Below are 26,385 nucleotides of genomic sequence, written 5' to 3' on the forward strand. Positions count from 1 at the left end.
GTTCAATCAAACTGAAAGATAGATATTCCTACTAATTTGGAGACAATTTAGTTATTATTTACATATTAAAAACTAAATTGGAGATAATTTAACTACCTATTCTAATTAGGACTTTAATTACAATAGTGATTAATTAAATAACTAATTAGTTAATAACTATAAAACCTTTATTTAGTAGTAAACTGAAAAGGATTGTTCAGTAAATTTGCCTGTCCCCCCCTCCCCCATCCGTACTTTTATATATAGTATAGATAGATATGTCATTTTAGAAGTCATTCAAATAAGAAGGTTAATTTGGAATATAATTGTAAAAACTACATACAAATAAAATGACATGTTGATAGATAAGTATATTTGCCTAAAGCGACAACTAAAGAAATAGAGGGAGTATCTCTTACAGCATATAGCTAAAAAAGTTATTAAAAAAAATTAAAAACAATAACATAGTTGATCTTTTTAAAAATGCCAAGTCTCTAAAATCTTTACAATCACTATCTTTTTTCCTTTATATTTTCTACCCTTCCAAAAGAAAAAATAGCATGCATCACATTAGTGTTAAACACGCTAGCAAGTCACCGAGTCAAAATGCATTAGTGTCAATGCCTATGAGATACATTTCAAATATATAATTAATACATATTAGAAACAATTCAAATATAATAATTTTTTTAAATATATATTAATTTTTATGAGACATATATGAGATGTTTTTGATAGATACATTTTTAATATATAATTTGTGATAGATATTTTCTTAATATATATTACATGATAGATACGTTAGTGATACATATTTTTAGAGCATGTTGCGCATATGTTTTTTTGATATGAGATAATGTTCTTTTTTTATTATTATTAATTAAAAAAAGATAGTATTGTTCTGTTACCAAAAAAGCAAAAACAAACATAGAGCAGCAAGCTGTAATTAATATTCGATCACTCAAAAAAACATATCCTATGGCTATCACTGAAACTTCAATGCACCAACAATGGCGAATAAAAGCCAGAGCAACATCAACAAAAGCCAAGCCGCACCAGCTATGGCCTCTTTTCACCGACTTTTTTAACCTCAACAAATGGCTCCCTACTTTACCCACCTGTTACGGCGTCCACGGCATCAACGGCGAGCCCGGTTGCATACGCTACTGCTCCGGCTCCTCCACGTTGAGCCGTGTTTCTGATGTTAGCTGGTCCAAGGAGAGATTAACAGCCGTCGATCATGTCCAACGATGTCACTTATGAGATTCTTGATTGTAATATCGGGTTTAAGTCGTATGTTTCGACGGTCAAGATTGATCCTGTCGAACAAAGTGGGTCTTTGATTGAATGGTCAGTTTTGGTGGACCCTGTTGATGGGTGGATCATAGGTGATTTGGCTGATAAGTATGAGGTGGCTTTACAGGTTATTGCTAAGACTATGGAGGATTTTATTGCTGCTAATAAGACAGGTTAGTGACACTGAATCTGCAATTTGTTTTTATTTTATTTTATTTAAGATTTCTCTAAATTTAATAAATATTTTAGAAATCTTCCTAAATAAGAAATATATCCGCTAAATAGGAAACAAATCCTCATCTAAATGCATGTTTTTATTATTGGTAATTTTTTATAGTATAAAAAGGTTATCTATAATTTTTTTTTATAAAATAAATTGATTATTATAATGAATGTACATTTTTTTTATTTAATTGGGTTATAATGGTCAATGTGAGTCTAATTTGGATAGATAATACACCTCTAAATGCATTAAGAGGTTGTGATTTCAGACTCTAAAAAATCAATTACTATCTTTGATTATAAAAATAAAATAATGAATATACAAATTTAATTTTTCTAAATTATTATAAGTCTAATCAACTTTTTTAAATTTGGATAATTTTATTTTAGTTTTAAAGTTATCAATAATTTATCCTAAATTTTATTTTTTAAAAAAAAATTGGTATGTATATAAGTTAATATTAGTGTTAATTTTTTAAACTGGATTACAATATTCAAAATTAAATTTTTTAATTGAGATTTAAAAAATAGTTAAATTCAGTGACGGATTCAGGAGTCTGGTATGGTGGTGTCCTTTTATATATTAAAAATTTTAAATATTTTAACAAAATAATGAAACATTTTTTGTATATTATTTTCGACATTTTTCAATTTCTATTTTTTTTGAATAATTAGTCATACTATTAAAAATATTAGTTTTCTTTTTCAAAATAAACTTCTTAATAATATCTCATCCACTCATTATTTATTTATTTTTTATTAATCTTGTTGCATGCTGTAATTTGTTCAAATGTGGAGCCAGATAATTAAAAAATATGTATTTTAATAATTTATTTTATTAATTTGAAACTATTATTTTGCATGATTTCATTTTTAAAATTAAAATTTATAAAGTATATTATTGATGTATAATACACATTCGTTTTGAGAACACGCGGCACTTTAGAATTTTAAGAGATTTTTCTTTGTTTGAACTAAAAAATAGGTATATTGGAATTTTTTATTGAATAAATAGAATTAATAATACTCCCTCCGTTTCAATAGAGTTGTCCACTTTGAGAAATTTTTGTCCCAAAACTCTTGTTCACTTTCAAAAAATAACTAATTTTTACATTTAATTGTCCTATATTATCCTTATTTAAAATACACTAATGAATAAATTAAAAGTAAATTGCAAGTGGATCCTATATTAAATAGGGGTATGACAAAAAAAGTAAGAAAAATTTTACAAAACCCAAAAACAATAATTGTTTTTTTTAAACTGTATAATAAAGGCAAAATGGACAACTGGACAGAGAGAGTAATATTTTTATTAATTAAATGTGATAAAAGAATTTATAAAACTTGTATAATTAATATTTATGAACAATTAATAGGCCTATGTAATTTGCTGGTTTGGAAGACTTATATATATAAAAATAGATTTCTATTTTTTTTGAAAAGGGTGGGGTCCCTTCTACACCTACATTTAAGATAGGCAAAAAAACCGGTTAAACTGATTAACCGAACCGAAATCATAAAATTAAACTGAAAAATATAGTTAATCGATCCAAAAGTTTAAATTCAGATTTTAAATTTAATTTTTATGATTAATGGTTAAAGTTTAGGTTTTGGAGTTTTAAAAACCGCGGTTAACCAGTTAACCGCTTTATAAATAATTTATAGTATTATAATTATAATTATATATATATTCTTTTAAAATAAAAATATATTTTTAAATAAAATATTTTTTAAATATTTTTTTGTGTTTAGAATTTTTATGTGTCTAGATTATAAAATGTATTTTATTTTAATCATTGAAAACGTATGTGTGTGTGTGTGTGTATATATATAAAAGAATTTTTTTTAATAAAATATTTATCTAATTGATTTAAAAATATATAAAATTAGTATTTTTATAATTAAATAGAATAAAAATTAAAGTTTAATTATTAAACTATATTTAAAACTTTATCTATTAATTTTATTTTTTTATATCTAATTGTTTAATGGTTACATGATTAAAAACCGCAAAACCGAAAAATCAAACTGTTTCAAATAATTAACTGATTTAATGGTTAACTATTTAAAATTTTAAGTTTATATTTTTAATTTTAAAAATTATACTACTATATTCCAATTTACAAATTACTTTATTGAACCTGTTAACCGGTCGGTGCCTACCTCTACCTACATCCGCCTCTGGTTAAATTAGACTTTTAATTGTATGTGCGCACTAAGCATTTTTGTTTGACCTTAAGTAGTTCAAAAGATTACGCAAACTGTAGTATTTAACACAATCCACACTTACGCAAACAGACCACCCAAAAAATCTCTAATGACTCACGTGGCAGAAAAATCGGAGCCGAAATGGGAGGGCAAGGCCACCGTGGAGCTCAAAAGCCTCACCGCCGACCAAGTGTGGCCTGCGATAGCTGACTTCTGCAATTTACAAAAGTGGTTTCCGAATCTCGAAACTTGTCGCCAAGTCGACGGTGAACTCGGCAAGCCTGGCCTGGTCCGCTACTGCGCTTCCATGCCTTTACCATCTGCTGACGGGTCCGGCGACACCGTGGTCAACTGGGCGAAAGAGAAGGTTGTGATGATGGATCCTGTTGAACGGTGTTTGAGGTATGAAGTTGCTGAAAATAATATGGGATTGAAGTCTTATTTGGCTACTTTTAGGGTTTGTGAACTTGGGGAAGGAGGGTGTAAGATTGAATGGTCGTTTATTTGTGATCCGGTTGACGGAACAAGATTAGAAGATTTTCAGGCTTATCTTCAGTCTGTTCTCCACTTCATGGCTAACAGAATTGAACAACATCACTCTGTCTGAAGCTCGAGGATTGTGTCCGCTACAAATTTACCGAAGCTATTCTGTATGCCAGGGCTATACTATCATTTATAGACCCAATCAATTAGAAAATGAAATAAAAGAATAAAGACGCTTTTATTTTGAGATAAAAATGATCGAGACACTTGTCTTTTAAACTTGTTTTGAATGTCTAATATAAACTTCAAATTTCTACCCAAATTAACTTTTTATTTTTACATTTGGATCTTCACCTCCTTCAAGCATCTCCTGTGACTTCTGCCAACGTAGGCCCATATCTGACTACATTTTCATGTGCCTTATTTCTTTTAAGTAAATTTAGTTTTGCTAAACATGCCCTGTGTTAGCAGAAGTCCTTGTGAAAAAAAATCAGAAAATTAAGCTTAATTGATTGCAGACAAAGCTTAAAATTTGAGATCTGATATGAGCAAAACTTTTATTGAGTTTTTTTTAATTAAAAACCTAAATGCTTGATCATTTGACAGATTGACCTTCAATGTACATATTACTTCCCAAACACATTTTGGATTACAAGTACAGATAAGACATAATCTTAGACTCATCAACTCATTCCAAAGGATTTTTAAATGTGTAAATACTTAGTATAAATTTTATGTCGAAGAGAGTAAATTTTCTCTTGTATCACCAATTTTATAACTGTCACCTTGAGAAATTCTATCTTTTAAATCATTCAAAATATTTAAAGTATTATCTAAACATGAAATACTTTCAACAATAATAGGTGTAACAAATCTATAGATTCAAGACTTTATCACAATGTTGCACTTATCCCATATTTCAAACGATCCTTTGCTAAAGCTGGAGCTGATCCATTCACGAACCTGTACTTATTCTTTAATAACAAAGCCATCTTTATTGATTGATAATTTCCTCTATTAAGAAGAACAAATACTAACACTAGTGAAGGATATTCTCTTGGATGTAAAAAGGAGGGACTTGGCATAGGTTCATCACCTTTATAAATAGAAAAAGAAACTAACAATAAGAAGATGGTTCAATCAATTACTGATTATTTGTTAAGAAGAATATTGATCTTTCATCATAAACAAATACTGTTTGATAGCTGACAAAAGAAAGTGAGCAAAATAACCGTTCTGATTGAAAAAAAAAAACAGAGAGAATTTTCTGATACCATAAAAGAAACCATAAAATTAAGCTTTATTGATATTGGAAAAAAAAACATGTTACAAGAGTCTCTCACTTTCTATTTAGTGAAAACTTAGCTAGAAATTAATCACCTATTTCTAACTAACTATTCTAACAAACTAAGATTTCAAATAGCTGCTCCGTCACATAAAGCTTGAGACCTCGCTGGTGGCGAACACGAGAAAAACATGAGTTGAGCCAAACCTTTGCGACTGGGCTGAGAAGCAAGAAACTCTAGGAGCTAGCAATTGCATAATGTTGCAAATGCACAATGTTGCATATACAAGACAATAATAAAAGCAAGTCAAAACAATCTAGCAACATTTGTTAAAATGTTATATATTGTGAGACCTGGAATCAGTTATCAATTATTAAAATTAAGGGAAAAAGTGAAAAAATAACTTGTGTATATTTGTATATCTTGCTAACAGTTTTAATAATTTTCAGATTTTAAAAGTAATCCTAACAGATTCAAAAACTATTAAATAAATTCAATCTCTCAAATTCTCTTTTTCTCTTCCTCTCTCTTTTAAAGAAACCTTAAACGCACTCCTATGTTGGGGGATGGTTTTAGGCCAATCGTACTCGTTGTTTGGAGGTGCTTTGTTTGGCTATTTTAAAAATTACCTACCCACCTCTAATTTTTTTTATTTTTACAATAAATTAATATTTCTCACCTTATATTATTAATTTTTGTGTCATTTTCCTATTGATTTTTTAGTTTATCTCAAATATGTGTTATGTTTTTTCTCTAAATATGAAGCTTTTACAAGATATTCTGTGTTGTAGATCACTTGATGATGTCCGCAACAAGTGGATCGTCCATTTCAGATTTCCTGTTTTTGCATTTTTGTATACAAAATTAATTTACTAATTTTGTTGCAATTTTTTTTGGACTTGCAAAGTTGTATACCCATTGGACTAGATCCGTATATGGCTTTAGTTTGTTTTTTTGGATTAATGTAGTAGATCGTATTTTTGTTATATGTTATTTGCTAGAAACCCCCAAAATTAGGTAATTGTCTAAACTTACATGTTTTGTACTTGTCATGATCAATCAGATAGAGTTATATTTCAGTCAATATATTATAACATTTATATTATTTCAAGTTATTTTTATCATATTTCCAGTTTTGCCATTGTTTTCCAATTTTGATATACTAGTTTCGCATTACGTGCTATGCACGTGGCTCGTAACGTAACTCGTCAATGTACATATTTGTAAATTTATTATAATTATATTAATATTTTATTTATAATTAATATTAAATTAGTTAAAAAAATTTGTAAAAGTAAATATAATATATCCGGTTATTAATTTTTTTTTCCATACTGAATTTATTCTTCTTTTGGTTTTATAATAAGCATAATTAAATAATTAACTTAATTTTATTAATAATATCTTTAAAAATAATAAGATTGAAATTTAAATATAATATATTGACCAAATACAGTGTTTTAATTTTGTAGTTCAATTAAACTAAAAGATAGATATTCCTACTAATTTGGAGACAATTTAGTTATTTTTTACATACTAAAAATTAAATTGGAGATAATTTAGCTACCTATTCTAATTAGGACTTTAATTATAATAGTGATTAATTAAATAACTAATTAGTTAATGACTATAAAACCTTTATTTAGTAATAAACTGAAAAGGATTATTCAGTAAATTTGCCTGTCCCCCCTCCCCCCCATCCGTGCTTTTATATATAGTATAGATGTATGGGAGCGGACAATTATATCTGTTATTATATGCATAACTTGATATATCAGGCTAAACCCATACTAAGACCCATGTACTATACGACTTTTATTCAGGAGGCCCTTATTTCGAAAAACTTATTTCCCCGATCCTTGTACTTGTCATTTTCGAAATTTTGATGCCCTTTTCTGGACATAACTCGGCAAGTGTATCTCACTTGCCGTTAACTAATAAAAATTGCCGTTGACTAATAAAAATCACCGTTAACTATAACTTTTTCATATATAATTTTACATATGCCACTTCACGGTTTTATTTAAAAGTTTGAGGGAGCAAACTTGCCATTTTACCATCTTCTCCAAAACTTCATTATTTTCTCCGAAACTCAATTTTGAACGGCACCACTGCCCCTCATGCCTCAGCTCCCAATCTCCATTTACTATTCCCTGTCATAACTATGATCTTCCTTTTCTTCTTCGTTAACTTCTTTACCGACCCTGATTCTCATCACAACAACAACAATAGCAACTCTGATCATCGCCGCTGCCGGTAAAGAATACTTGGCCGGAATCTCTCATTCTTGTATTGTTTGCTATCCTCTGTGGGATATTTGCTAAAAGAAACACCAACGATTCTACAACTTCCAACGACGACTGTATCACATGCGCTGCAACTCTTCCAATTCTAACTCATGCAGGACTCTTTTTCATCCATTGAAAAAGTTATTGTTAGTAACTGACAATAAATTCACTCACTCGTTATCACAAACCACGCATTCCTCGCTACAGTTCTCATAGAAAAATCTTAATTTGTCTTTAATCGATTATGCTCGCCAAGTGTTTGATTAAATTCCTCAACCAGGTCAAGTTCTTTATAACTCTCTTATTTCTAAATACTTTAAACTTTCTTTATATAAGGGAGTACTAAAATTATTTTGTTCAACCAATGCATCATAGTTATACTTCAGATTTGTTTTACGGCTCCGCTTGTTATCAAAGCTTGCTCTTCACCCCTTGCTATTGATGTAGGAAAACATGTTTATTCTTTGGCTGTAACTTATGGTGTCGATTGCAATGTTTATGTTCCAACTTTTTTCATGGAATTTTATGCAAAAATTGGTGAGTTGGGTTATGCAAAACAAGTTTCTGATGGAATTTTGGTTAAGGATCTTATTAGTTATAACTATTTGATTACTCGGTATTCAAAAGGTGAGACGTTGTGACTGCGGGGAAGTTTACCCGAGTCTAAGTTTTTATCAAACCTTTTACGTTTAATGCATAGTTCATATAGAAAAACAATTAAAGGCGATGAACATAGGCTAGTGACTTCCATGGAACTTTTTTTTAACCATGCTAATTGTCTTCCTCTAATGTTTGATGTGGAAATTGTGTTAATAAAAAATAAATTGACTCACATGTAGGAAAAACTATTTATAAGCATGAATTCCCTTTTTGCTTATAGTTCATCCATGAATGCATTGATGTTATTACTGGAAAAATCAAAGAGTTATAATTTTTGTTAAAGGGCTTAAAAGACCACTTTAATTTTACTAATCCAGTTTGTTTTTACCTTTTTAAACATTAAGGGCTAGTTTATTCCCCCTGTATACATTAAGGGCATATCTGCCCTTTTTTCCTTGATTAACAACTTCATGACACGTGGATTTAAAATTTTCATGTGATACTCGTTTGCTTTCCCACTCTCGCTAACGGCAAGTGAGATACACTTGCCGAGTTCTGTCCAGAAAAGGGCATCAAAATTTCGAAAATGACAAGTACAAGGATCGGGGAAATAAGTTTTTCGAGATAAGGGCCTCCTGAACAAAAATCATATTGTATAGGGGCCTCAGTATGGGTTTGGCCTATATTTAAATAGGATAATAACAATAAATTGAAGAAATTAATAAAATGGAAATTCTCTCGAGTTGGTTGTGCTACAAACCCTTATTTTTCATCCAAATTCAATCAATTACTGATTATTTTCGTCCCAGTATACTAAAAGATCTTGCAACAAGGCAGCTCATTGTTTGGCTCAACAAGTTAAATTTTTCTCTAGTCTTCCTATGGTTTAGCTGGTTTTGTCTATTTTATTGTAATTCTTTTACACTTAACATTAGTCTACCTGTTAAACAAATGTTTTTTTTTTGAAATCACCTGTTAAACAAATGTTAAACTTGCCATATTAATATTTATTTTCTAGTATATTTGTTTAATGAAATATATTTATATATATAGATAGATAGATAGATAGATAGATAGATAAATAGATAGATAATACTCTAATAGATGTTGGATATTAACAAATAGAAATCTTTCTCGTACCTTATTAAAAAATTAGATATCAACTCCCTAAATGCTAACATGGTCGATTAAATTATTAAAACAAATTTTCAATAGGTAAAATGCATTTTTTAGAAATTGTATTGAAAGAGTCTTTAAACATTAAAAAATAGGGTTAATGTCATAAAAATTCACCAACTTTACACGTTTTCTCATTTTAATCATGTAGTTTAAATTTTCTCATTTTTATACACGAACTAACACTTTTTCTCAAATTCATGCATGTTGCTGAGCTGTTATGATTCTATTGGTGCAATTCAGTGAGGTAGAGAGCATTATACACTAATGAATGAGTGTCACCTCAGCACCGTGCATGAATTTGAAAAAAAGTGGTAGTTCGTGTATGAAAATGAGAAAATTTAAACTGCGTGATTAAAATGAGAAAACATGTAAAGTTCATGATTTCTTTTGACATTAACCCTAAAAAATAAGATGGACCAATGAATTATAACTCAAATGATATAAGCATTCTCTAAAAATCGGAAATTCAATTTCTCCTACGTGCATTTTTCCTTCCTAATGATAAAAAAAATACGGTACGATTGAGAATGTCATATCCATTTTATATACAAAGAGCTATTATTGTTATATCAATGGACTTGCAAAATTATATTCCAAAGAAAACTTTGGAGGATTCAACAATCTCACATCTAGATCAAAATCCTAATTTATACTTCAAAGTGCTCATAATTTATTGAGCAGTAAGTGATTTATAAGCTAACTAATAATTAATTTTTGAATATCTAATAATTTTAATGAAACTTTTTAAATGTAAATATCCATTGATAAATATTTTACTACTTTGATTATATATTGATTAATTTATCTCATAATTTTTTTATATATAAAAAGAATAAGTAACAATTATATATAAAAATTATATATATATTAGTCATTTTACTAACAAATAACAACAATTCCATTAAAGAGAATAACCGAATCAAACAACGCCAATTTAGTTTTTTGAATTTTTTTTATCTCATATTTATTAATTAGGGTAATATCATAAAAATTCACTAATTCTCAATTTAATCACGTCTTTTAAATCATGTCATAAAAATATATCAATTTCAGTTTTTTCTCAAATTCATATATAATTTTGACATGTTACTCATTCAATGGTTAAAAATGACATTCACCTCCATTTTTTTTTTCAAATTCATACATATGGCGTTGACGTGCCACGCATTTATTGGTTAAAAATGACCTCCACCTCAGCAAATTACACCAATGAATGAGTGTCAACTCAGCATCATGTATAGATTTGAAAAAAAATAAAAATTAATATATTTTTATAATAATTTTTAAAAAGCATGATTAAATTGAGAAAACGTGTAAAGTTAGTGAACTTTTATTACATTAACCCATATTAATTATAGGAAACAACCGCTCTTTTTGTCTTAAATCTGTTTGTAAATTATAAAATGAATCCATATAATCATAAACCCTTAACTATTTTTCATAAAAAAAAAACATGAAGATAGATAAAATGATCATATTCCTTTTAAAATTACTATTTATCTAATTTTTTTTATTTTAATTCATATAACTTTTTTTTGAGAATATTTTAATTCATATAACTGAACCCTAACAAAATCAGATATTTAATATTTAAATATCTACAGAAATAATAAGTTTTTGCAAGGATCACAACATAAGTAGCAGTCGTAATTCTCACGCCTCAATTCTATGCATTCTTAGGCTCATTTTTGTGATGCATTCAATAAATACGAACCAAACGTTTCAAAAGGAAAACCTGTAGTATAAGCAAAGCATATAGCATAATTACAAGTTCCATATATGCAATGCCGAATTTGGGCGAAAAATTGAACCCTTGAAATTTCTTTATAATCTACCTGTAGCTATCAACATTTCAAACTTGGGACTAATCACCTCCAGATCAAGCAGATAATCTACCAAGCAATTTCAGATTTGGTTCCCAGTTTCTTCTCCATCCAGCTCACGATTTCCTGCCCAATCTCCTCGCGTTCGGGCTCAAAGAGGAGATCATGCAAGAATCCGTCGTAAAGCCTTATGTCTTTGAACTTAGAGGCTGCCTGATTGTATAAATCCTGAGATGCTAGTGGATCTGTCACTTTATCAGCCGTTCCATGGAGAACAAAGAACGGTACTGTAACTGACTTGAAGTTACGCAACAAGTAAGCGGATATACGCAGTATCTCATGGCCAGTTCGAACCCTAATAGGCCCTGTATAAACCAATGGATCAGAGTATTTGGCCAGAAGTGCGGCCGGATCTCTGGAAACTGGAATGCCCCTTTTGTTGGCTCCTTTAAATTGGAACCTTGGAGCAAGCAGAGAAAAAATAGGAGCCACAGCCTGCAATATGAAACCAGCATATTAGTTTCGTAAATAGCACTAGAACCACATCAATAGTGAATACAAAATTACCATTAAAAGATGCTAAACATGAGCTTTTATATATATATATATATATATATATATATATATATATATATATATATATATATATATGTTCAGATTTCAATAAAGAACAGGGACGGCTAATTTGACTAAGAAGTAGGAATACATTGTGCCAGATCGATGAGAGAACACTTACCCCAACAATAGGATGTGCTGGCTTAACACGTAAAGCTGGTGAGGTCAGTACAATTCCCTCCAGCATGTCCTCTATGCGAGGATATGTTGCAGCCTACATCAGCATTTCAGAATCTCAATTTATATAAAACACCAAACAACCAAAACAACCTATCATTTGCATCTAGGTGTATCTCACCTTTAGAACCACAGCTCCTCCGGTTGAGTGACCGAAAAGGAAGCAGGGTACCTCAGGGTGCTCTGACTTTATCTTTTCCAAGAATGCCCCCTGTTTAAACAGAGACAAATCATCAGAATACTATACACAATAAACAAACTACATATTCAACACTGAAATAAAATGGTGTATTGGTTTACAAGAGCAAGACATGCCTAAACGAAATCAACACATTGTAATTAAGTGGCAAGGCAAATGATGAAAAAGGCGAATACTTACAGTGTCTGCAACAACATGGTCTAGAGAAGGAACATATCCATGCAACCCATCACTCCCACCATGACCTATGTCAATCCCATATAGATCAAACAATCAAGCTCATCAACAAGAATAAAACAATCAATAAGTAAAGAGGACATGCAAAACTACAAATCTTCCCCATTCTTTAGGTACCTATCCAATCCATTGCATAGACTCCAAAGTTGCAAGATGTTAGTTGCTTAGCAAACTGAGCATATCTTCCACTTCAAAATCAACACAACAAACGAAGGGAATGTCAAAAACACTTCTCAAACAATAAATTAAGATAGACTTACATAAATACAAAAGAAATGAAAGTATTGATTTTATTACCTGTGTTCATTCAGCCCATGAATAATTATCAAAATGCCCCTGTAATCGCAAAGAAAACATTCTCAACGTTTCAATCTTAAACAAATGTCGTCACAGAACGGGACATGATTTTGCAATAATTCAATTCAATTGTTCAACTTATGCACATAATTAAAAAGCTTACTTCAAATGACCGTTGACGGGCAACCATGACCTGCAAAAGAGAGAATTCCGTCTAACACCGAAAAAGAAAAAAGTATTCCATTCGCACCGGTAGTCCAAGTCACCGGTCAACATATCAATATCCTCAGCAAGTGCTCTTCTTCTCAAAGTATCCTCCTCTTCAAGCCTCCACAACGACCGCCGCTTCATCGAAGATGAACCCGCCGGAATCCCCGATTCCGCGGTCTGAGGAAGGCGGCGGCGAGGGAGAATAATTAAAATTAGAGAAAGAAAAATCGTTTGGAGAAAAACAAGAAATGTCCTTAGGGTTTTAAGAATCGGAATGATGCGATTGCTCGCTCCTGATGTTAACGGCTCCATCTCCGCCGTTGACATAATCCGCCGGCCGAGATGGATACGAAACTGGACTCCGGTAAGCAAATTTGGGAGAGAGAAATGGAGGTGAGAGAATGGGTACTAAAATGGTGTAGAGAGAGAGATTTAGGGCGTTATGCAAGGGAAAGTATTTATAGGATAAAATGAAACATAACAGACAAAGAAAAATGGTAAGAAATAGTATCAGATATGGTTAGCTGAGATGCAAGTATGGTACGAGTAGGTTGACGGAATGGCGGTTGATGACGTTGACGTATTTTGATTGGTGAATGGCGTTGCTAGGGATTTATGGAGAGTCAGGTGGAGGATTATGGTTGGGGGTATGTAGGTTGGAACTCTAGGCTTGATTATATGGAATTATGATTGGGAATGTTTATTAATTTGGTGGCTGAGAAAGGAAGGTGTTCGAAGGTGAGGGCTGTGTATAGACAGCTTGGAGTGGCAAAAGTACACATTCACTAGCAAAAGAATTTATTTTTTCCTAAATGGGAAGCAAAATGAAATTTTCATCATAATTTTTGAATTGATTTTTTATATAACGGGTGAGAGGTTAAACTTTTTCCTTTTGATAATTGGAGAGGGGGAGCGTTTGTAGAAAAAATCGAACGCACTGCCTATTAGTTTGTTGCCATTGTTTATAGCATTTGAATTATAACTCATTGGTAAGGCCATCTCCAATGTATGTCACTTGTTTTAAAACAAGTGACATTTCATCTCCAATGTATCACTTGTTTTAAAACAAGTGACACCAAAATCCTCTCTCTCATCAAATTAGATGATTTACTATTTAGAGTCACCTATTTACTATTCATTATTTTATTATTTGGCAAAAATACAATTCAATACTTTTAATTTGTTTTTTTATTTAATTCAACACATTTATAAATAAAGACTTAAATATATATGAATATATATAAATATTATTTATTTATAATATTATAAAATAATTTTACACATAAAAATATTTAATATAATCATTTATTTTTCATAAATTATTAAAATTAACATAAAATTATTATATAAATAATTTAATGGGAAAATAATTTACAAATATTATTACATTAATAATTTAACGAGACGAGAACACAAAAACATTACGTAATACGATACGGTAATATAAAAAATTACATAAATTAGACAATAATCTAGAAACGAGACATATTACGACATTACATGATAACGAAATATGTAACAAAAATAAGTTTCTGGGTGTTATTGATAAAAGTGTATAAATGTTAAAGTAAAAGAATGACTAAAATATTAAAATGAAAAGGAATATTCTTTTTAGTGTAGAAAAAAGTGATTGTGGTTGGAGTATATTTGGTGATAAATCACCTAATTAATATTAAGTGATGCCTTAGGATTGGAGATGCCCTAAGGGGTTAAACTTAAATATTTCAAACTAAAGTAAATCTATCTATTTAACTATAGGCACTATTTCAACATAATATTTTTTAAAATTTCCAAATTATAAATATTAAATTATTATTTTATTAAATAATTGTCAAATATACTTTTATAAATAGAACACGATAGAAACAAAAATTATTAATAAAAATATGGACATACGTAATTTTTTATATATATAATTTAACTATAAAATTTAAAACGGACATTTATCCTAAAGTGTCATCAATATGGAATCAAAAGAGTATGTCATAGCCAGTGAGACCTAGCCCAAGTGGTTAAGACGCTCCAATGCATTTCTGAAATTTCGTTTTCGAGTCTCAGTAGGGCCAGTGTTTAAAGCCGAATTAAAAATGGAAGTTTAACTACTAACCACTAACTACTAACGTAATTAGATTCTACCATAGTCAAAAAAAAAAGAAAAAAAAAGTATGTCATAAACAAATTTGATAATGACTTAAAAACTTTATTTTATTAAAAATTGAAGTTTAGAAAAAACAAAAGAGATGATTGTGTATTAATTAAAGAAAAAATAGTTATCTTGATCTTCTAGAGATTTTTCCCTAAATTGTGCTTATAATAAATGATAATCAATTAACGGCAAAAATGAAAAAGATTTTTATCTCGTTTGATTTCGCACACACATTAGAAAAGATTTATTATCTTTATCTTTTTATGTTTTTTATGTTTTGTCCTTAATAATGATAGTGAATTTTTTTATAAAATCTCTTTGAAATAAATAATGAAAGGTAAAGAAAAAATATTTTAAAAATAAAAATAGAACTTCTTAACTGTAACACCATAAAATGGAATATAATTTTTTTAAAATAGAATAGAAGAAGTAATATAAAAATAATTAAAATATAAAAATAAACTGTTAAAATAAACTTTTAAGATAAAACGGCGAGATGGAAGAATATTAAATTGAACAAAAGATCACTTTACCCCCTCAACTTGGCACAAAGTATCAAAAACGTCAAAAATAGAAAAACCGGATCACTTTTACCCTTGGCAAAACCGGTCAAAAAAACTCCTATGTTGATATGACACCTTAATTGGAGAGTGGGTTTCTTAAATACTCATTAATCCTAATTAAAAACTCATTAATCATACTTAAATACTCATTAATCTTAATTATATCTTAATTAAATCAGGGGCTTTTATGAACTTTTTTTCAAAAAAATTAATTTTTTTTTACAATTTCCGGCGAGGAGGAGCTCCTCCTCGCCGGAGACCTACTACTGCTCGTCTCAGACGAGCAGGTCGGTGCTCGTCTCAGACGAGCAGCACCTTAATAATATCTATATAAATAAAAAAATATTTTTTTTGTAAAAAGTATTAAAATTGGAGGGCTAATTTGTTATTTTATGTTTATTATTAAAGGGATGAAATTATTTTTTTATAATTATTAAGTATTAATTTAAAATGTTTAAAAAAATGTAGGACCATTTTAAACCTTTTTCTATCAAAAACTATCATGGTAAAATGAAACTACCATTAAAACTAGAGAGTGTATCTCACTCTCTTAGGTGAGAGTGGGGAGGAGAGTTTTTGTACCAAATTTATAAAGTTCAGGATAAAAACGATCCTATTTTATTAATTTAGACATTTTTGATATTTTGTACTAACTTCAGTAGGTAAAGTGATCCTTTGTTCATATTAAATTTGTATTGACATTAGAAAATGTAAGCAAAACTAGAATAAAATAAAAGAAGGTGCACAAGAGAAACTTTGATGTTATCGCAAAGCGCGTCCATATCCAGTAAGAGGCTATATAATAATAGTGAAATGGGGGCTGATGCCACCCTTTCCCGATGGCTGTATCGCTTAAGATCGACGCAAACACTAAGTGTTACGTAACTAGTTTTGAGCATAACGTAAAAACTGTTTTGAATTAAACTTTGAACTAAGATTTTAATGAGTTTAAGGTGGTGATAATGACATGATTAATGGCTGTAGTAATTGGTGTAATGTTGAGTATATAGGCTGTTTTAGTCGACCGAAACGTTAAAGAGATAACTTGAGAATTTGACGATGTTGCTGGAAATTTTACGCTGCGAAACAGCCATGTTGCAAGGGCAATATCTCGAGCTATTTAGCTCCGAATTAAGTTCCGCTTGTTGGTACGGAAACTTAAAGATGTTTTCTATAAATGTCTAAGTATAAGTTTCTGCTAGATCGACCTCTAAATGGCTCAAATAAATCAGAATATTATGTCACGCATAACAGTTCTGAAATTTAGGACAGCACTAAGTTATTAACTTCAGGGCCAAATTCCGACACCTTTGAGTGCGAATCTCAGTCTGAGACCTAAACGAAATTTGTAGGCGACGTTCTGAACTTTAGGAATGTCAATTTTGTTTAGGGGTCGGACTGTTTTAAGTAAACGGTTTCAATAGCCGAAGTTGGCTAGAAACCTAGTTTTGGATTAATTAATTATAGTTAGATTGTAATTAATTCGAGATATTATCGAATTTGTGTAGACTTGGCGAGGCGTACCAATGGAACCCGGAACTTAAAGAACACGACATCGTTTAGCTATTATCGAAGATTATGAATAGCAAGCGGTGAGTATATTTTACTCACTCGTATTATCCTATAACAATTAATTTATATATACACTATATGTTAGTATTAAATGCATCGCATTAGTTATTTGGATTGAATTATTTGATTTGGATTGTTGGTATATGATTGAGTTATATTCAACTTGTTTGTTTATTGATTGAACTATATTGTATTAGATTGACTTGTTTGATATATAAATTGCATTACTTTGCTTATGACTTGTCGATTATTTGTGAATGTGAATTTGTATACGATCCGAAGAAACGAGCTACCTATTGGGCGTCAATAGGCCGTGTGATCACCGGTGTTTATAAGAGTCTAGATATTCGTACATTGAAACGTTTGATATGAGCTCATTAAATGTTGATCATATTTATGATTATGAAATGGAATATGTTTGGGTATCGGAAAGGAGGATTATAATTTTGGCAGATACGAGGTAACTCGGTCGAACTATCTCGGGACCCGTATCTGGTGGGTAACTCAGTCGAACTATCTCGGGACCCACAACTTGGGATTAAGCAGTGGCATGAGTAACTCGGTCGAACTATCTCGGGACTATGCCACGTGGTAGCGGTAACTCGGTCGAACTATCTCGGGACCGTACCACTTGGATTGAAATAATTTGATTCGAATATGATACCGATTAGGAGAGGTTAAGTAGTTTAAGATTAAGGTTTCGTTCGGATCAAATACTTGTATTTAGTGAATTGTTTGTAATTGTTGTGTTTGTATATGTTGGAATTGCTTATAAACATAATTGTATATATATATTTTTTAAATGCGATGCTTATTTTGATAATATGGTAAGTAAAGTATAACTCACTCAGCTTAATAGCTGACCCCCCAATAGTGTTATGTTTCAGGTGTATAGTATCAGGTGTAACAGACTTCTATCCTTGTTCCAGAAGTCCGCGAGTACAAAAAGAAGGAATAAATCAGTAGTGCTGCAGTAGTCGAGTCCTAGAGTGTAATTATGTTTTATCAAACGGTTTTAAATATCTTGCTTATACTCTGATATGTATAAAGGTTTTAGACTGCGCTTTTAACCGTTTATATATATATGTGAGAAACAGAACAGTGCTTGATATGGATATCGCTTTGTAAGACCCTGATTTCTAAAGATCGTTTTGTATCGTTTAAAGAAGTTTTATAAAAACGTTTTGTGAATGTTTCGCGAAAAAAATTTATAGTGATTTTTAGGCTTACTACGGGTTTCGGAGCTACCACTCCCATTCCCTAGCGCCGGTCGCGGCCCTCAATTTTAGGTCGTGACAGACGAGCAGGTCGGTGCTCGTCTGAGACGAGCAGCACCTTAATAATATCTATATAAATAAAAAAATATTTTTTTTTGTAAAAAGTATTAAAATTGGAGGGCTAATTTGTTATTTTATGTTTATTATTAAAGGGATGAAATTATTTTTTTATAATTATTAAATATTAATTTAAAATGTTTAAAAAAATGTAGGACCATTTTAAACCTTTTTCTATCAAAAACTATCATGGTAAAACGAAACTACTATTAAAATTAGAGAGTGTATCTCACTCTCTTAGATGAGAGTGGGGAGGAGAGTTTTTGTACCAAATTTATAAAGTTCAGGATAAAAACGATCCTATTTTATTAATTTAGACATTTTTGATATTTTGTACTAACTTCAGCAGGTAAAGTGATCCTTTGTTCATATTAAATTTGTATTGACATTAGAAAATGTAAGCAAAATTAGAATAAAATAAAAGAAGGTGCACAAGATAAACTTTGATGTTATCGCAAAGCGCGTCCATATCCAGTAATAGGCTATATAATAATAGTCGCGTAGATTTGGTTGACGTCTACATCTTCTAAATTCATTTAAGCTAAATTCCACAGTCACTTCCCTTTCAGTCACCACTCACCACCATCGCCCAAACCATATCGGTTATTTCGTCCATAAATCGTCGCCTAATTTCTTTATTGTTGCCCACTATTTTTGACTTTTCATTCTCCATTCCAACTTACTCATTCTATTTCTTCTCAAAAATTAATACTAATAGATGGAGTTGATCTATGTTTACATTATGAATGAAATATGATTATATTTTTTATAAAATTATCATTTTTCCATTGACTAGTCTCGCTTTGCGTGCTACGCACGTGGCTCGTAACGTGACTCGTCAATTCATATGTTATTATTTTAAAACAATATTAAAAAAATCAAATTAATTTTTTTTTGTAAATTTACACATAACTAATAAAGATTTGGATAGCATTTTTTTTTTGGTACAAGGGAAAGAGGCAAAGCCTAGAAAAAATTAGAAACTAACATTCCTATTATAAGAGGTACCATGGAGATCATGAATAATCCAAGATTTAAGGCTCGGAGGAGGACTGTCATGGTACGTACACCCAATAACATGATCGTTGCTAATCGTCGCTAGATGATCCGCTGCAAAATTAGCTTCCCTATAGATATGATGCACCTTAACAATCCAATTCCTTTTAATCAAGTTCCGAATGGCAGTAACAATGTTTGACAAATGAGCCGCATCATTTTGACTAAGAACTTTGTCCACAGCAGCCTTACTATCCACCTCGAGAATTATCTTCCTCATCCCCAGCTTCCAAGCCAGCTGCAACCCTAAGAACATTCCTCGAAATTCCGCCTCCAACACTGACCCATTACCCAGCGTAGAGGAGAAGCTTGCGAGCCAAGATCCCAGACTATCTCTGATAATACCCCCCGCCTTAGCCACACCTTTAACTGAACTGAAAGCTCCATCCGTGTTGACCTTAACCCATAACTCCGGAGGGCATTTCCACCCAACCTGAATGTCTTGCTTCTTACTGCCAATGTTAGAATGAAGATGGCGATTAGCACGAGCAAGCTGAATATACTCAAACCGACGGTAGATATCCTCAACCACTTGACTGACATTCGTGTTTTCTTTCCCTAGCACTGTGTTATTCCTCCATTGCCATAACCTCCACACCGTAATCCCGAAAAGACAGTTCCAATTACCTGTAGAATGTAAGTTTCTCGTTCCTGACAGGTTATGTAGCAACCAATCTTTAAAATTCAGATCAAAAAATCTCTGTTTCATAGAAGGATCAATAATCCTCAGCCAAACTTGTTTCGGGTAGATACAAGCTCTAAGAATATGCTCTAAATCCTCATCGTTCCCATAACAGCGAGTACAAGAACTGCTATTGGAAATATGACGGCGGCACCGTTCAGTATTGCTTAGGAGTTTACCATGTAAAGCTAGCCACAACATATGACGAATACGTTCGGGACCTGGCCAATCCCAAACTAATTTCCAAGCAGAATCTTCTTCGCCCCAATCATTATCCTCCAAAGCTTTGTAAGCAGTGGTGGTAGAAAAAAGACCCGAAGGAGAGTGACCCCAGAAGATGAAATCCTCACCATAACCGTTCTTCGGAGGAATATATTTGTCAATCTTTAACAACAAGTCATTTGGAAAGAAATTAGAGAGCTTATCCCAATTCCAGTCACCATTCTCATCAACATAGCAATTGACAGTAAGCTCCAAATCAGAATCAGGAACTGGGTTAATGGCCAACTGGGCAAGACTGCTGAAATTTTCTAACCACGGATCAATCCAAAAACGGATTTTGGCCCCATCACCAAGAGCCCATCTCACCCCTCCACAAACCATAGGCCAGATTCTATTAATGGCTTTCCAGAGATGTGAAGCCCCAGAGATTCTCGTTAAATTTTGGAAATTATCAACGTCAAAGGAGTATTTAGAGCGAAGAATCTTAACCCAGAATTTATCCGGACACGTAATCATATGCCATCCAAGCTTCATGAGGAGAGCATGGTTCATAGATGTCATATTTGGATAACATTAATTGTGTTGCTAGTGTAGTCAAACTAAAAGATTGATATTCCTATTAATTTGGAAAAGATTAGCTATTTTTTCTATACTCAATTAGTATTCCTCTATCATGATACAATTTTATTTTAACTAAAACTCTAATTATAATAATTTTTAGTAATTAATTAAATAATTAATTTGTTAATGACTATAAAACCGTTATTTAATATAGATTAAAAAGGGTTATTCCGTAAATTTGCCTGTCCCCCCCATCCGTGCTTTTATATATAGTATAGATAAAAGAGCACATTACTACATATCATAATTAGAGTTTGCCCTTACTTAAAATTTTTTTAATGATCCTTCAATTTTAATTTTATTAACTACCAGATTCCTTTATTAATTTGAGATACCAAATCATTAATGAAATTAAAAATAAGATACCAAATTATTTTAAAAAAATTAAAAATAAGGGACCAAACCAGAGATGAAGTCAAACCCTAACTTGAAATAGGGCACAATATAAAAAATAAATAAATTATATACTATAAAAAATATACTTAAAATTTTAATTTTTTAAGTTTTAAGAAAGGAGATTATAATTTAGAAAAACAAATATTATAGTCTCTTTAAAAAACGATTTTATTAAAAAAAAAGATTTGAGGTAGGACTCAGACACTTCCTGACCCTATCTTAGATCCGTTTTTGGACCAAACAATTAGCAAAATTCAAAGTGATGTACTAAATTTTTTGAAAGTAAATGTTGAAATTAATGGAGGGATCAAATAGTTAACAAAATTGAGCGCGAGGAACAGTTAAGTAGGATTTTAAAATAAAGGATATTAAATAGTTAGTTGTAATACAATTGGAGGGTATGAGAGTAATTTGTAATAGATAAAATAATAAAAATCAAATATACAAATGACCAAAAATTTTTATAAAAATTTCACAAAAGTTCAAATATTTTAATTTTATTCAATTTGCCATGAAACATATGATTTCTTTTCAATAATATCCAATTATGTAATTTTACTTATGTGGTGCTGATGTGGTATTATGCCACACATTAGCGCCACATAAGGAAAATTGTGTAGTTGGATATAATTAATACAAAATTATACATTTTAATACAAATTGAATAAAATTTAAAAGTTTGAACTTTAGTGAATTTTTTATAAAATATTCTTTTTTTAGTCATTTGGCCAATATAATGTATTCTATTTAAACTGTCTATTATAATAATAAAAGAAAAAAGAAAAAAGAAAAACCAAAACACCTACATATTTGGAAATCTTGGATTGGTAAAATGGAGACTTCTTTTTGTTGCTAAGGTTATATATTTGACCACAATCAGTGACAGACCCATAAATTTTATATAAAATGAGCAAGATTGTACTGAAAATTTATAAAATAGATAATATAAAGAAATTAAGGTGGTAAGTACGTGCTATAAATTTTAAGGTCGAAAAATTATACTACTAACGTATATATGTATATTGTTTATGAAATTTAAAAAATAAGGTGATCAACTGCCCACCATAAGCTCTATCTAAGTCATGATAAATGATGTTTTTGTATTCTGAATTTCAAATTACTGTGGCAACAAATATTATCTTGAGATTGTGTATAGGCTGTATCTTGTGCTATAAATAGGCTTGTACGCTGGAACACAAAGTAATGAGAAAGTCCGGCCCTGACCACAATATCGAATAAATACTTCAATGTACTATATAAAATATTTTTCTCACATTGAAATTATTTGATAGATATACCCTTTAATAACCAAGTGGTAGTCTCGTGGTTTAAAATGTGGATGGTAATTTTTAAAAAAAATTATGAAAGTAGAAGATATTGGCAAATAAAACACATGGAAAGGAGAGAGTGCATAATTAGAAGGTGCTTCAAACAAATGATATGCAAATGATTCTTCTTCTCCATGGCCTCTTAAGCCTTCTTCTCCATCATGAACTGGAGTAGAAGCCGATGTGGTGACTAATACTTGTCCGTTTTGGTCCCTTTGATTTTGAACACATCTTCTACCAAAACCATTATTCTACCCATCATTTACACATTTTGTCTTCATATCGCCTCAATTCAAAATAAACTCATGATACACAGAACATAAACTAATAAACATTTTTACTGAAATTAAATTAAATCCAAACTTTTGCATAGATACATGTTCATAAAGGGAAGGAAAAGAAATAAAATGGAAAGAAAAGTTAAACTATCAATTTATTTGTGTTTGAATATATATAGTATGACTAGAAGATACATGAACATAATATGTCTTATTTTTTATTTATACAAATAGAATAAAAGGGAAGGGAAATTGTAACTTTATAAGATTTATATATATATATATATATATATATATATATATATAATATATATATATATATATATTGGCCCTTTTTAACAATTTTATATATATATACAAATAGCATGTCTTATCTTATAGTATGACTAGATGATATATATATCTATACTATATATAAAAGCACGGATGGAGGGGGGACATGCAAATTTACTGAATAATTCTTTTCAGTTTACTACTAAATAAAGGTTTTATAGTCATTAACTAATTAGTTATTTAATTAATCACTATTGTAATTAAAGTGATAATTAGAATAGGTAGCTAAATAATCTCCAATTTAGTTTTAGTATGTAAAATATAATTACATTGCCTCAAAATTAGTAGGAATACCTATCTTTTAGTTTGATTGAACTACAAAATTAAAATATTGTATTTGGTCAATATATTATTATTTAAATTTCTATCTTATTATTTTTAAAAATATTATTAATAAAATTAAGTTAATTATTTAATTATGGTTATTATAAAACCAAAAGAAGAATAAATTCAGTATGGAAAAAAAATTTAATAACCGAATATATTATATTTACTTTTACAAAAATTCTTAACTAATTTAATATTAATTATAAATAAAAAAACTAATATAATTATAATAAATTTACTAATATGTTAATTGACGAGTTACGTTACGAGCCACGTGCATAGCACGTAATGCGAAACTAGTATATATATATATATATATATATATATTGGCTATTTTTAACAATTTTATAGCTGTTAATTGACTATTATTAAATTTAATTAAGTTGTATTTTCTAATTAATAAGATGTCTATATTTTAATATTTAGAAAGAAATACAGCAACTATTTTAATTAATAAAAGAATATCTTATCAAAAAATAATTTTAACGATCAATAAAAACTAATTAGAACAAAGAGCTATCATTTTTATTCATGTTTGTAAAATATTATTATAAATTTATAAATACAATTGGTGAATTTGGTTTGTCTACACACTGACAACCTGACTCGATTAAAAGGGTGAAATTTTTAGTATCATGACTAGCTCAACTTACCAAAGGATTAAATTAGCTAGGTTTAAATTTGCTCTCTAATTTAACTCCAAGCTACAACATACATACATAAATTTATATATATATAAGTAATAAACTGAGATAAAAAAAACTTATCTATAAAAAAATATAATTAAATTAAATGACTAAATATTTGAAATTATATAAAACAAATTTAAAAAATATACACACCAATTGTTAGGTTAAAAAAAACTCAACATAATAAAAAGAATATGTATGAGTATATACCAGGGGTAAAGTCATAAATTATTTTTAAGGGCATCAAATTTTATAATTTAATATAAAACAAATATAAAAAGGGTCAATTTCTATTATAAATGAGTATAATTATATAACTTGAACAAATTAATGCATAATGTTAGTGCAATTTTTTGTACAAAAGGCGGTTAATTGACCATCTATTACTTCATGTGGCTTCGCATTGGAGTATACTAATCTTCATTAAAAACTGATAAGAATAAAGAAGATGTTTAGTGGATAAATTATTTTCGAAAAGAGTTCAATTTTTTTACATCCCAAATTGGGGTGAAATAAATTTCTACTTGTATAAAAGGACACCGTGAATAAGTTGTATTTGCTTTTCTTTCCCATTAATTATTATATCCAAACAAAAAAAAATCGCTTTCTATTCTCTTCCCTTCCCTTTTTATTAAACATAATCCATACAAAGAGTAAAGTAAACTAATTATAAACCGAATGTAAATAAAATATCAATGACTTTATTTTATTTAGTTTTAGGTACTGATTTTTTTTTTTAAAACGTTAGTTAGTATGACATACTATTGTGAATTTATCGTGAAGGACTATTTATATTTTAATTATTAATTTTTTTATTTAAAGTCCTCACACTAAATTGCTATTCCCCTAAATTGATCACTATATTGTGGATGTGGTTTTGCTCTCAATCGAAATATATATTAGATTTTAGTTTATTGTTTTAAATACTGAATATTTGTTTTATCTTTTCATAAAATAGTCACATATCAGAATTCGTTCTAAAATTAGTGATGAAAACATACGAAATGAAGTATTATTCAATTCTTCAAAAAACATAAACTATTCAAAATATTCGCTAGTTAAACATACATCGCATGTCACCTCAAAATCAAATCATAAAAGATTTGAAATTGATGTTCCATGCTAAGAAATAAACAAATAAAAACAGGTTACTCAATTTGATACATACATTCATAATTTAATGATCTCTAAATTATGTTACCCCTTGGGAGACTATATATATAATAACTACAATTTCAGTTTGTAAATTAACATAAGAAAAGTTTCATTTATATAATTAGTTAGTTTTTATGATTAATTTGTGTACTTTACGACTAACCTTTCGGTGGTAAATGCTCGATGCATGCATCAATCTGAAGAAATATGCATAAACAGATTAAAAATATTTCTAGAGTAGTGGATTAGAGAGAAATAAATTAAAATTATTAAATTTGAAATCTGCTTTTATTATTTGTGGCATCTAAAACTTAGCTAACTAAACCAAAAGTATTTAAAGGATAAATTAAGAGTGGCACCAAATCATTCAAAGGATTTTAATTAGGATTAACATATAAGATTTCTGTATTTTCATTTTTTTGGTTGTCCTCAGATGTTTTTATTTTTTTATTTGATCTTTATATTTTTAAAAATAATTTTATAAACTCTTTTTTTTACTTGATCTTTATACTTTCAGGTATAAGTTTACTTGGTCCCTAAGTGCACCCACTACAACAAAAACAATCTTTAGCGACATTTTTATA

At 29.7% G+C, this 26,385-nt stretch overlaps 1 protein-coding gene and 1 pseudogene across 1 annotated transcript; one reads left to right on the top strand and one right to left on the bottom strand.

Moving 5' to 3' along the window:
* Nucleotides 1-863: 863 nt before the first annotated feature.
* Nucleotides 864-4,510, top strand: LOC126665343 (uncharacterized; annotated as a pseudogene).
* Nucleotides 4,511-11,263: 6,753 nt separating this feature from the next.
* On the bottom strand, nucleotides 11,264-13,782 carry LOC126665471 (uncharacterized). Its single transcript, XM_050358289.1, has 7 exons — nucleotides 13,053-13,782; nucleotides 12,890-12,928; nucleotides 12,710-12,780; nucleotides 12,536-12,600; nucleotides 12,278-12,367; nucleotides 12,101-12,193; nucleotides 11,264-11,859 (listed from the first exon to the last, which is right to left on the bottom strand). The coding sequence occupies exons 1-7, from the start codon at nucleotides 13,424-13,426 to the stop codon at nucleotides 11,434-11,436; spliced, it is 1,158 nt and encodes a 385-aa protein (XP_050214246.1). The 5' UTR covers nucleotides 13,427-13,782; the 3' UTR covers nucleotides 11,264-11,433.
* Nucleotides 13,783-26,385: the final 12,603 nt, after the last annotated feature.

The sequence above is a fragment of the Mercurialis annua genome, linkage group LG1-X (genome assembly GCF_937616625.2).
Source record: "Mercurialis annua linkage group LG1-X, ddMerAnnu1.2, whole genome shotgun sequence".
Lineage (NCBI taxonomy): Eukaryota > Viridiplantae > Streptophyta > Magnoliopsida > Malpighiales > Euphorbiaceae > Mercurialis > Mercurialis annua.

Coding starts and splice junctions, on each gene's coding strand:
- LOC126665471 (XM_050358289.1), bottom strand. CDS start 13,426: ATGTCAACGGCGGAGATGGAGCCGTTAACATCAGGAGCGAGCAATCGC. Junction 12,601..12,709: donor CTATGCAATGGATTGGATAG/GTACCTAAAGAA, acceptor GGATTGACATAG/GTCATGGTGGGAGTGATGGG. Junction 12,368..12,535: donor ACCATGTTGTTGCAGACACT/GTAAGTATTCGC, acceptor CTGTTTAAACAG/GGGGCATTCTTGGAAAAGAT.